Below are 12,891 nucleotides of genomic sequence, written 5' to 3'. Positions count from 1 at the left end.
AATCATATTTTTAAGGGTTTGTGAAACACTAAAGGGTTTGTTACTGGCTTTGCTCTTTCGGGTTTGTGAGCTGTGTTATTCATTGTATTCAGAGCAGAGAGCAACGGAAACACTGATTATTGGGTCATCAGTTGAGTGCTTGGGATTTAGGCTATGGAAACAGCCTACTGGTCAGACAGAGTTGGGTTCGCTCGTCTCGCCTCCGAGAGGGAAACCCGTCTTTGGTTACACGTTCAGATAACGGCGGTTTCCCCACTTACAGTCACTCACTCCGTACGGGTTGTTGTTTTAATAGGCTACTCAGCGAACATGTCGAGCAACAAGAACTCAAACACTGGGCTAAAGCGGTCTAGAAATGACACAGGAAATAAAGTTACCGTTGTGCTTGGCGCTCAATGGGGTGATGAAGGAAAAGGAAAAGTGGTCGACCTTTTGGCCACAGAGTCGGACATTATTTGCAGATGTCAGGTGAGCTTATAAAAACAGGACAACGTCTTTCTTATCTGACTTAAGTTTTTCTGGTGCAATGCTCATGTTCACTCAAGGAAGCTGCTTTTTAAAGCCATGTTTGCATGCATTGAAGCCCATGTCTCCTAATTTCTGAAAAGAATGTTCACCCCACATGAAGCATTTTTAACGTTGTTTTGATTGACGCAGGCTGTATGAAGTAGGTCTAGTCTCAAGGTGTTTATGGATGTAACTCAACATGCAGGCTGTCAGGAGTGTCACAGACATGGAGGTAACAGTTCGTGTATAGTTGTCAATCTCTTCAGAAATATGAGGGACGGTAGTATTACCTTCAACATGCATTCTGCAGCCTGATAAATAGCATGGTGCCTAAAAGTAAAAACACGCAACTAGCTGCTGTATAAACGCAATTTATTAAGGCGCTAGTTAAATTCTACTTTGAATATTTGTCCAATGTTTGGATGAGTCATGTCAACATTATTATTAAGGAACAGAAATTTGATCACAGCAATGAGTCAGTGTGTTCTATACATAGTCAACCTTGACCTTAACCTGACCTATATCTGCTCGTATTTTCGGATATTCAAATTATAATTCCCAAAATATCTCTTGTCTAGTTAATTTCACTATTATCACAAAATGTTGTTGAATGATAGCAAATAAGTGGACTAGTCAATCACTGAATACTCTGATTATTAACAGTACAGTAAATTGTACTTCAGCAGACAGCTGGACGTAAGGATCACATTGCTGTTAAAGAGGCAATTTAATTATTGAGACAATTGGTATTTGTCCAGATTGGTTTAACTGTGGACCAATTGAGAGAGCCAGTGGACAGCTGTAGATACCGCTCATTAGGCTTACTAAAAATATAATGTCCCGAGGTCACTTATACAATGTGGGCCTAGTTACCGTAAGTTGCATTTCATAAACTGTTAAAGTATGTTAGTCAAGCAGGAATTTGGTGAAAATGTATCCACTGCACGATAAAACAATGGGGACCAAGTCCAAATAATGTGTCAAATTCTAACCGTTTAACCGTTTTACAGCTAAAGATAGGAACAGTTGGAAAGCAGCAACAAGGATCTGTTTCTGTGCGTTTTTGTTGAGAGGGAGCACTGTGCTAAACATGTTAGCATTAGGACTGGAAGCCTTTTCTTTGGCATGCAGAAAGTCATGGGTTGAGGGTGTACATCCTAGTAACAAATGTTATTTGGTTTTCCTGGTGGGCATCCCCTGTCAGCACGTCTGTAAAGAAGGGTAATACATTCAAATAAAATAAACACCAAACTTTAATGAGATTAGGAGATACTTTTAACACCCCCAAACCAAAGACCAACAAGTTTGCTCATCCATTTCTTAACTTAAATGACCTTCAAAGTTCATGAAGTCATGCGTGATTCAACAACAAAGGATGACTGTATTCCTCAACTCATCACCTCAGAGCTCTTGTATCCCAGGCCTTAGGTGAGCTTATGTCAGCTTCTGGGTCAGATGCCCTTCCCCTGTTGCTTGCCGGCCAGTGTACCCACCACCTAAGACGGGGTCACATTCCTGACAAAAGTACAGATACATGAGAAGGACAGACTGTACTCCAACCTACCTCCACACCCCTCCTTCCCCTACCCCTCAGACACGTGTATTCCGGGCTCGATAAAGGTGGAGTAGGCGTGGGGGGGTAGAGAAGAAAGTGTGAGGGGGGTGGGGGGGGGTGGGGGGGTGTGATGACACTGTCCCGATAGCTGTTGCTAAAATAGCTCATGGTGTTAGTGTGCGCAAAACTGCCGTGCAGTCTGATGCTGCTAGACCTATATCCCCAAGCACCCCCTGGAATGCTGGCGTGACCAGCCAGCTCTGTGTGTGTGTGTGTGTGTGTGTGTGTGTTTCTGCTCTCTGACTTTGTTGATCATTCTATCACATTCCATGTACAAATTATGCTTTTTCACCCACTTTCCATACATCCAGTTTTGCAGACTAAGTACAGCATAAAACATACATACTGTGTATTCAGCATAAAGTATAATGTCTAAATGCAAAAAGTAACACACTATGTCATGACATGGTCGTTTAATTCATAAGTAAACAACCATTGTGACCACAGTAGGCTACCCACATGAGTTGTACATGGATCAAGCATTTACAGCTAAATGAATTAAGTGCCAGCCATGAGCCACACATAATGTGACCTAGGTACCAATTTCAGGTTCTGGGGCTAGCATCTGCCAGCCCGGCTGTGAGCGATCTGCAGATTTGATGCATGCCCAGCAGAAGGGATTAGGCATCTGGTAAGACAGGGCTTTGTTTCAGATGTCACAGGAAACTAGGTTGTGTGGAGGAGACGTTGTCACTTATGTCCTTAAATGTCTGTAAGCATTGGTCATGACGATAATTACAATACGAGATTAGTAGGAAGCAGTTCATGCGTGCGTCAACTTTGTTTCCATTGTGTATCGTTTGTTGTGTCACTTCTTTCCGTTGTCTCCAGATGTCTTGTATGAATGTATTATTTGTAAATAGTTTGATATTACACTGTATTGTTTATTGACATTTATATCATTAGTCAAAGTTTGATTTGGTGGTAGTTTATGTTGATTTAACAAACAAAGCGCTTTAAAGAACTTGCTGGACTGTCTACCTACAGGGAGGTAACAATGCTGGTCACACAGTGGTGGTGGATGGTACAGAATATGACTTCCACCTTCTCCCCAGTGGGATCATTAACACAAAAGCTACATCCCTGATTGGTAGGTACTCATCTGTGATTGCTTGCACGTTTTACACTGTGGTATTTTGTCTAACTGTCATAAACAAATGAGAATGTGCACATACATTTAGAAGCTCAGCAGTGCATTTACAAGTGCTCTATGCGTCCTTGGTCATGAAATGAAATGCTTTGTCAGTGCTGTCAGTGGCCCAGGCAAAGGCCAGGTTGGAAAAAGCTATAAAGAACATTTTAGCAAACAATGGTATGGAAAACATGTTTTTGTAGAGATTACCAATGCCAAAAACATCGGTGTTCGTGTAAAATGAAACATACTTTTGCACTAAATTCAATTACCCAATTACTCAATTATTTTGGTTCTCCTCTAACTCTGCAGGCAATGGAGTGGTCATTCACCTTCCAGGGTTGTTTGAGGAAGGAGATAAAAATGAAAAGAAAGGTCTGTTTAAATGTTTATATTTAGTTGGTTGTTCATATTGTATTAAACTACTCAATTAAAATAATTACTGAACTTTGAGTGAATTGAGTGGTGGGCATAACTTTATTGTTTTTAATCTCTGCAGGCCTCACAAACTGGCAGAAGCGATTGGTGATCTCGGACAGGGCACACATTGGTACGTTTCCCACAGAAAATAGCTGAATTTAGACCAGGGGCAGAGGTCATGCAATGTCTTTCAGATAGGTCTCTAAGCAAGGCAGACTAAATAGTTCTCTTTGCGTGAGAATTGTTGAACATAGATTTACAAAACCTTAGTGTTTATTGATTTATCACACGCACACACAAATTTTTATTAAACCATACTTAAACAATCGAAACAATGAATTAATATACTTCACAGAGTTATAAATATAACACAAATATAACACGATCGGTATTATTCACACGGCTGCTATATAAATACATCCAGAGGGCTCTTTGACATTCAAGTCCAACTACAGTTTGTAGATAAGTTATGGAAATGTTTTACAGCTCTAATAAACAGTTGTTGCAGGCCTTTCAGTACCATTGGATATCATATAAGGCTCACATGTTTGGCACATGTTACGGAAGAATTTACAGCACTACATTTATGTGTCAGTGTAAAATAGCTTCTCTTCCTCTGTGTCCCACGGTGACAGTGTTCGACTTCCACCAGGAAGTAGACGGGCTTCAGGAAATTCAGAGACAAGCTCAGGAAGGAAAAAAGTAAGGACAGCAAATGCTGAAGTTAGGCATTCTCCATAATATAATTTTCATTGGTGGATACCAATGTTTTTTTTTATCTGTAAATGATCTGCCATTCGGAGACAGTTTTTTCTAGCCAAATGAAAAGGTTCAAAACCTCCAGAGCCCTAATTGTTACACGTTCCTTAACGGATCATTTACCCTGTGAAGTATTGGCACAACAAAGAAAGGCATCGGACCCACTTATGCAAGTAAAGCATCTCGTACGGGGCTGCGCATCTGTGACCTCCTAGCTGACTTCAAAGACTTCTCTGCCAGGTAGGAACCCCTGAACATCCCCTGGAACCAACATAACAATGGCAAGTGTTTTCTGAGTAATGTAGTCCACTGTACATTGGTTTTAGGTTCAAAATACTTGCCCAGCAGTACCAGTCCATGTTCCCAACGCTGGAGATTGACATTGAGGGACAGCTTAAAAAATTGCGGGTGGGTTTAGGTTTCTATGTGTTTTGTATGTGTACAATTAGTAGTTCTAAATGATTGAATTCTGCATAGGCACACACACACACGTGAGGATTCTGGAGACAGATGTGTCAACATATCTCCCTTACCTCATGTACCCCATGGCTTTAACCTATAATCCTCTCTGACACAGGGTTGGACCTATTATAAGCACATGAGAAGCATAGCAACGGATAATGACAATACAGTTGTCTTCTGTAGCTCTGTCTTGCTAAATCTCACCGCGTCAGGCCTCCACTCTCTCCCTGGTACCACAGGAGTATGCTGAGAGGATAAGGCCCATGGTGAGAGATGGTGTCTATTTCATGTACGAAGCTATTCATGGACCACCAAAGACAATCCTGGTGGAGGGGGCAAATGCTGCCCTGCTTGACATTGACTTTGGTAAGGGAATACCCTACTCAGCACTTTTTTGTGTCTGGAGGACGTTTTCATCGAGGAGCATTGGTTGTTAATTTGGGGTATACAAACAATCAAACTTAACAGGTATTTAGGATGTAAACATGCATCTCTCAAGTAGTACTTTATATATCACTTCTGCCTCAGTGCTGAACATCTGTTAACTCTAAAATGAAATAAAACATAGTCATGGCATCGACAGTTTCAGATCATCTCTAGCTAAACAAGCCTCAAATCAAATGTCTCTGCTCTCTGGCACCCTCTCATCTGGCTCTCGTTCTGCAGGTACGTACCCATTTGTGACCTCATCAAACTGCACCGTGGGTGGTGTGTGCACCGGGCTGGGCATCCCCCCTGTGAGTATCAGTGACGTGTACGGTGTGGTGAAGGCCTACACTACCCGGGTTGGCATCGGGGCATTCCCCACCGAGCAACTGAATGTAAGTCATCATACCTGGGAAACCTATGACAACAACAGGAAGTGCAAGCAAAAGTGACTCAATTTTCTAACACTTTCAGACTCTTTTTTTTTTTTTCTCACATTTTTCTCAATGCTATAACTTTGGGTGAACCCTTGAGAACTTTAGTATGATGCAGCTGTATGGATGCTGTAGAGTTTATGTTGGTGCTTTTATTTTATTTTTTGCAGTTTCTGTTACCTTTGTTACCAATATTATATACCAATAAAAACAGACCAAAACAGCCCATCCCAGGTTTGGGAATAACATTAACTAATGTTAACATTAACACTAAATGGAATGCAGAACAAAACAAAGACCTTGGCAGTAACAACCAAATGACTTTTGCAACAAGAACATGATATGGAACCAGCACGTCACAACATTAAGCCTCACAACGATATTTTGATCCTACATTCATACACACTCTACCCTACATGTTGATTATATATGGAACAATTAGGGGTCATTCATTCAATGATTCATTAATTCATTCATCTATTAATTCATCCACCCTGACAGAAGACATTCCACCATCATTGTGTTGCCTCAGGGCTTCTCAGAGCACCACTCTTGGAATGCGGGACCTTTAGAACAGCGTGACATTGGTCACATGCTCGGCAATCATAAGAGACATGTGCAGAGGACTGGGTCAGGGGTCAGCATGATCGCTCAGTTATGTGTCTCGCAGGCTATGCAGTGGTGCATTCTCGTTGCTGATTCAATCACTTGCCTCAGGTCTGTTACAAATCATCACAATTGTGTCTCTGTCTGTGGATGTCAAGATTGAGGAGAAACTGATTTTGTTCGGTCTTTGCAGATTGTTGACCACGAGTTGTCTGTCTGCATCAGTAGAATGTTATCCTGTGCTTTCATCTATTTAACTAAAACTAAACTATAAACTACTATATATTTAACTAAACTGTAAAACTGGTGATGTGCATCTCTTAGTAGACGTGCTTGGTTTGGTTGCATGTCTGCTAGTCACAGGTCTGAGATATTCTGTCCACCATACAGGAAGTTGAGATCTGCTCCTCTGTCCACCATTCAGGAAGTTGGTGAACTGCTGCAGACCCGGGGTCACGAAGTGGGTGTGACAACTGGGAGGAAGCGGCGCTGTGGTTGGCTGGATCTGGTCATCCTGCGCTACGCCAACATGATCAATGGCTTCACTGCGTGAGTGATGCAGCAGGGTCTCCTGCTTTAGGAGATTGAAATACTTCCTTTGTTTGCATCCGCATTAGGCTTTGGGAACTTTGGGAAGCAGTTGCAATTATTAATGTTATTTTTCTATGACCTGGCCAGTAATTAGCAGGAGGCCTCATAGTAAAAACTACAGAATGGAACCCAATTGTAAAAAAAATATTGTTTTGGAATGACAATGCCTTGGCAAGGTCAATCTATTCATTAATCGTTGGCAAAAAATACTTTGGTAAACGTCTTACATTGTACTTAACGTGTACTTTTAATGTTCAATGTCATGTGGAACGCATGATGAAGATACTCTGTGTTATTCTGCCACCAAGTGGTGATCAGGGGATCTTCCTTCAACACAGCTGTTTCTGATCACAGGTTTGCTTTAACCAAACTGGATATCCTTGATGTGCTGGATGAAATTAAAGTGGGTGTGGCTTACAAACTGAATGGCAAAAATATCCCTTATTTCCCAGGTAAGATAAAGTTGATATTTGTTTGAATAGAAGGGGTTGGTCCTTTGCATGTACCAGAAGGAGTTCCGAACTGCCATTTAACATGACAAACATTCCAAATTTAAATACAGAAGTATCTTGAGAGATGTTGTGAGACCTTATGTTCCCTGACTATACCCTCAGCAAACATGGATGTTCTCCAGAAGGTGGAGGTGGAATATGAAAAACTGCCAGGCTGGAGGAGTGACACCTCAGGCTGCAGGAAGTGGGATGACCTTCCTCCCAAGGCTCAGAACTATATCCGCTTTGTAGAGAACCACGTTGGCGTGCCCAGTAAGTTGGAGCAAAAAAATCATTTCTGTAATGCTCTCAGGAATGCTACACTGTGCACCAAAATTGACCTGAGATATACATAGATTGTCAACTTTTTACATACTGTAGGAATGGCATAGTATTATTATTTCTCATGATCTCTCTCTCTCTGTCTCCAGTCAAATGGGTCGGAGTTGGAAAGTCCAGGGAGTCTATGATCCAGATGTTTTAGCAGACACCAACCTCTCTCTCCTTCTCTCCACAAGGAAGGATTAAGATGCTCATGATTTTAGATGACATTCTTAGTTTTCCCTTAGCCCAAACCCTGACTTTCTTGTTCACACTGCACCCCCAAAATACACTGCCTCTACTGCAGCTCCATTTTGTAAGTGTCTATCACATGTTACTTGTCACGGCTACAGCCGTGCCCCCCTGTTTTTGGTTTTGCCCTGCCCTAGTGTTTCCCTGTGTCTGTCATTGTCTTCACCTGTGTCTCGTTCAGTGGTTTCAGTTCTCGTTTGTCTCATCATGTCCACCTTTGTCTTGTTTGGTTCTGTGTATTTAGGTTCCTGTTTTGGGTCCAGTCTTTCTCTTGTCCTTATCCTTGGTACTGTGAGTACATGGTCTGTTCTTGTTTCAAGAGTAAACCCTTTGTTAGCCTGGCCACTCCTGCATTTGGGTCCTACCCCACCACTCTACGTAACATTACTTGTCGCTAAATGAGTCCTACTGTAGTGTATTTGATCACGTAGAGCGTTGGCTATCCATCAGAGTATGCACTTGAATACAGAGCAGGGACTCATTTTGGAAAGTCACCCATGCTTAGGTCAAGTATAACCCAACTTCCTTGATGTGTTCACTGCACTGTATGCCAAGTGTCAATCCAACAATGCACTCTTGTATCACAATTACCCATCACTCTAGTCCAGTTGTTTTCGTCCACTTACAGCATTTGTTATCACTTTTTTCACCTTTACTGTTTAGATGGTAAAGATTATTGGCCAGTTATTTGTTGCTGAACACAAGCTGCTAAAATACAACCACTCTTCATCCGTAAAAACAGTCGGCAAATGCAGCACTCAGTGGCCCGCATATTATGGCGCTGCCTTTTTATTAATATGTTACCATTAACACACAAATGCACTATTGTATTTAAGAAATGATGTCAGTTCTGTTCATCTGAATAAGTAGGTGTGACAATTTTGGGATTTTACTCCCTGTCAACTAAAGTAATTACATGTTCAAACTGTGACACAACAATGCCCTCAGGTTTCCAAGAGCAATATATTAAAGAAGTGGAAATCTGATATGCAAATAAATCTGCTGCACAAATTAAACGTTGTCTGTTTTCATATCTACAAAATCACCAGCACTGATTACTGTTCTTAAAATGCAGATTCCTGTGTACTTTCAATACCTGAAATCCCTCATTAGATCAAGTCTCTTCCATAGACTAGAGTTCTAAAAACTAAAGTTTCAAATACAACAAAACTAACATCAGGTGCATTTTATATTTTATATATCTTTGTTTTATATGTAAGTGATAATAGGGACAGCTACATTTCTTATGTTTTTCATAGGAAAGCATATCCAATCCTAACAATATTTTGAAGTACCCAAACAATAAATAACCAATAACCACAAGCATACACATGTGAATGTGAATTTTTTTAATTGTATTTATAATATAGGGATGTTAGTTAATATCAACTCTTGGAGTGGTTAGTGTATTACTTTTCGCATGTAACTTTTTTGGGTGGTCTTGCTTTCCATTATTGGCAAAATTCTTAATGAGTTAATACAATTTCAAAACCTAAGGCATTTGCTCTGAAAACAAGCTGAATTAAACAAACTACATCACAGTTATAAATGATCCACACAGTGCCACATGGATGAAGTCATTTAATTTAGACTAAATATCATAAAAGTGTCCACACCTAATCCATCTACATTTGAACCAGCAAATGATTTGAGAGATTATAAGTGGTGATTACAAAGGGAGAAATTGTAACATAAACAGACATAAACAGACTGGGCTTTTTGGCTTTTCTTGAAGCTGGGGGTTCCAGCTTTCAAGGGTCTATTTGCCAAGATGTCTGGACATATTGACTACACACATTAGGATGGGGGAGATGGAAGAGTATGGAGCGCACTCGCATTGTGCCCCAGTTGTTGGTTGTCGTATCTTAGTAATCTCCTATGAAAGCTTGTCAAGAAAGCATGTCAATGCATATGAATTTGACTATTCACAGTCAGCTTCATGAGATGTACCCCTGTGCATGTCACATGCCCAACCTTTGTGACATGGCCCTTTGTCGAAAAGTCAAATGGCCAACTGTAGCCATGAAGGAAAGCACCTGGGCTTCGTGTTCAGATACACATTGGTGTTCAAGTTTTACTCAATTGATATCAAGGGACCTAATGTGGGCCAGAAAAATATCCCCCACACCATAACAACACTACCACCAGCTTGTACTGTCAACACCAAGCTTGATCTATGGGCTTTTTCACTCATGCCAAACACTGACTCATGCAAGAATCTAGATCAGCAGGAAGCAACAGGAGCAGTTGATGTTTTTCCTCTCCTCAGTAGGCCAGTGTTGGTGAATGCATGCCCATGGGTGACCCCGTCTGCTGATGGAAATAGAGGAACTCACAGAGCCAGTCCACTGCCGTGGCCCATGCTTGACAAACCCGTAACGTGCGACCCGAGACGGCGTTCTGCACACCGCTGTTGTACTGCACTGTTATCTGCGTGTCTGTGGTGTGCTTGAGTGTATGTCCACACATCTAGCTTGCTGAACACATCCCATTTGTGAGCTCTTTACCCTTTTGCTGTAGCCTAGAGAGAAAAAAATGCAGCGATATCACAAACTTTGTCAAACTGGAACAAATGGACCAGTAATTGTGTTTCATGAATCTTAAGTGGCTACATATCTGGGTCAAGTACCTCACATGGTTTACATAACTTTACTTTTACACAGTTATAGTTCATTCTGCAAACAGTCACTTATTTATCTGTCAGTTGTTAAAATACAAATACAATACACAAACATACATACATTCAATTATATAAATATTCATAACCGAGACAAGTCCAAATAAGTAGTGTTGCACTTGGTTCATACACATCTTCAGCAAATGATATACGAATGGGAAAAAAAATTGGGAACCCTTTGAATACATCAGATCATTATTTTCTAGTTATCAGATTCATTGCTCACTCCAATCTAATTACAACAAATGATTCTCATCCCATTCGTCACACCTGATACCCTGATGACCTAAAAGGTACCTTCCAAGTGTTCTCTCCGATGGCCGCCGACAGTTCACTTCCTTGAAGAGGACACTTCCTTGAAAATTGCCAATTACGATTCTCTTACAGAGATCCGGAAAGAAACGGGTTAGAGGTAAATCAGATAGAAACCTTGCTGGTCATTCTCATCTTGTTACCGGTGGCCATTTTGGGGATTTTACTGACATTAAATCCATAGTTGCTGTGAGACGTAGTTACCGGTCGGTATCTTGGATCTTTGAGCAACAGTAAATCCATTGTTTTTGTGAGAAACTGTGTTCTGAACTAGTGCCACAGGGGAGAACAAGAACATAAAGTCACCTGCGTCCCCATTTAATGTGTTTAGGGCACATTCAGCATCATCGGGCTATTACCTTGACATTTTTGTATCTGTCTGATGTTTCCTGTTCTCGGCTAAAGCCAATACAAACCTAATTTACAATACAAAACATTTTCAACATGGGCTATTTTGGTTGCTGCTGATGACTATAATGAGGGTGCACATGTAACAACATGTTACAACATACATTTCCTAATGATTTGTCTCTTGTTGGTACAATAATGGACAACAACATATTGCCTAAAAATAGTACAATGCATGAACACATGTTTTAGCAGATAATGAGCCTTCTTATCTTCTGTGTGCTACTGAGCTTGGTTTTCTGTGGTTGTTGAATCATATTGCTTGCCTACAGTCTGCAAGTGTTTACTTTCACTCCATGATGATGTTTTAAGGTCTTCAGATAATTCATATTGAAATGTCTAATGATGGTTCAGGAACAAACAATAATGTACAATGTTTCCATTGGGGTGGGTCATTTGGCCATTGGACATTGGTGTTGGGCAGGTATCCCATAGTAAAAACCTTTCTTGTAAAACCCAAACTGTTTATGGGCAAACCAGACAGGACCGGGAGAGCTGGAGAAGAACGTTGCTGCCGTGTCATTTGCTTTCACAGACTGGCACTCAGCACTCTGCACAGTGTGGGTGCTGGCACACCATCTGCCTCTCATTTTGTTGTCTGCTCCTTCCCTCTTTCTCTCTCTCTCTCTCTCTCTCTCTCTCTCTCTCTCTCTCTCTCTCTCTCTCTCTCTCTCTTTCTTTTCTCTCTCTCTCTCTTTCTCTCTCTCTCTTTCTCTCTCTCTCTCTCTCTCTCTCTTTTGTCTCTCTCTCTCTCACTCTCTCTCTCTCTCTCTCTCTCTCTCTCTCTCTCTCTCTCATTCTCTCCCCCTTCATCTCCGACCTTTCCATACAGTATCTTCAACTCATTTCAGTTTCTCCCTCAGTTCTTTTTCTCAACTTTTCTCATTTTCACTTTTGATATTATCGGCTCTTTCTTTTCATGTCATCTGGTTCTTTCTGTCTTTTCCACTCCTTCCATTGAAGCAATCACACAAGACATTTGTATATATCTCTTTTTTGTCATATCTGAAAATAATACAGGAAATAATATCTCAGCGGTTTGGCACGGAATGTCCCTGTTTGATGATTCTTAACGGGTAAAAGAGAAAGCTAATACCACAGAAAAACAGTTCTCGGCAGGTGTCTACTTGTCTTGGGCAGTACCTTATTTACTTTATTTTCCCCTTTGAACAAAAAGAAAACAAAAGCTTGCATCGCTAAAATATGTCATCACAAAGACCCGAGGGAAAATGTCTTATGAGCAGATCTCATCTCATTAATTAGATTTAAGAGCTCCATTTTATCCTGTAGTTGTGTGACTGTAAGAAAACACTGGAGGAGAAGAAAAGGTGGCAGATGCTTGGGCAATCTGACCTATGCTTGGGGAGTTGGGCTTCAAATAGCAGAGAGAAAGAGAGAGAGAGAGTCAGAGAGAGAGAGAAAAAGTGAGTTGTGCATCATAAATGCCAAGGCTTCTACTGTTCAGCTGTATGTGACTG

The 12,891-nt window shown here is 41.0% G+C and overlaps 1 protein-coding gene across 1 annotated transcript; it reads left to right on the top strand.

The window, feature by feature from the left end:
• Positions 1-166: 166 nt before the first annotated feature.
• LOC146286778 (adenylosuccinate synthetase isozyme 1 B) lies at positions 167-9,032 on the top strand. Its single transcript, XM_084700374.1, has 13 exons — positions 167-468; positions 3,110-3,212; positions 3,567-3,629; positions 3,754-3,804; positions 4,310-4,376; positions 4,566-4,673; positions 4,760-4,841; positions 5,135-5,261; positions 5,562-5,716; positions 6,786-6,910; positions 7,307-7,404; positions 7,567-7,716; positions 7,875-9,032. The coding sequence occupies exons 1-13, from the start codon at positions 310-312 to the stop codon at positions 7,925-7,927; spliced, it is 1,341 nt and encodes a 446-aa protein (XP_084556500.1). The 5' UTR covers positions 167-309; the 3' UTR covers positions 7,928-9,032.
• Positions 9,033-12,891: the final 3,859 nt, after the last annotated feature.

Source organism: Hypomesus nipponensis, chromosome 6 (genome assembly GCF_054491055.1).
Source record: "Hypomesus nipponensis isolate SF chromosome 6, ASM5449105v1, whole genome shotgun sequence".
NCBI lineage: Eukaryota > Metazoa > Chordata > Actinopteri > Osmeriformes > Osmeridae > Hypomesus > Hypomesus nipponensis.
Note: the sequence above shows the minus strand (reverse complement) of the source record. Positions and strands in the feature narration are given on the sequence as shown.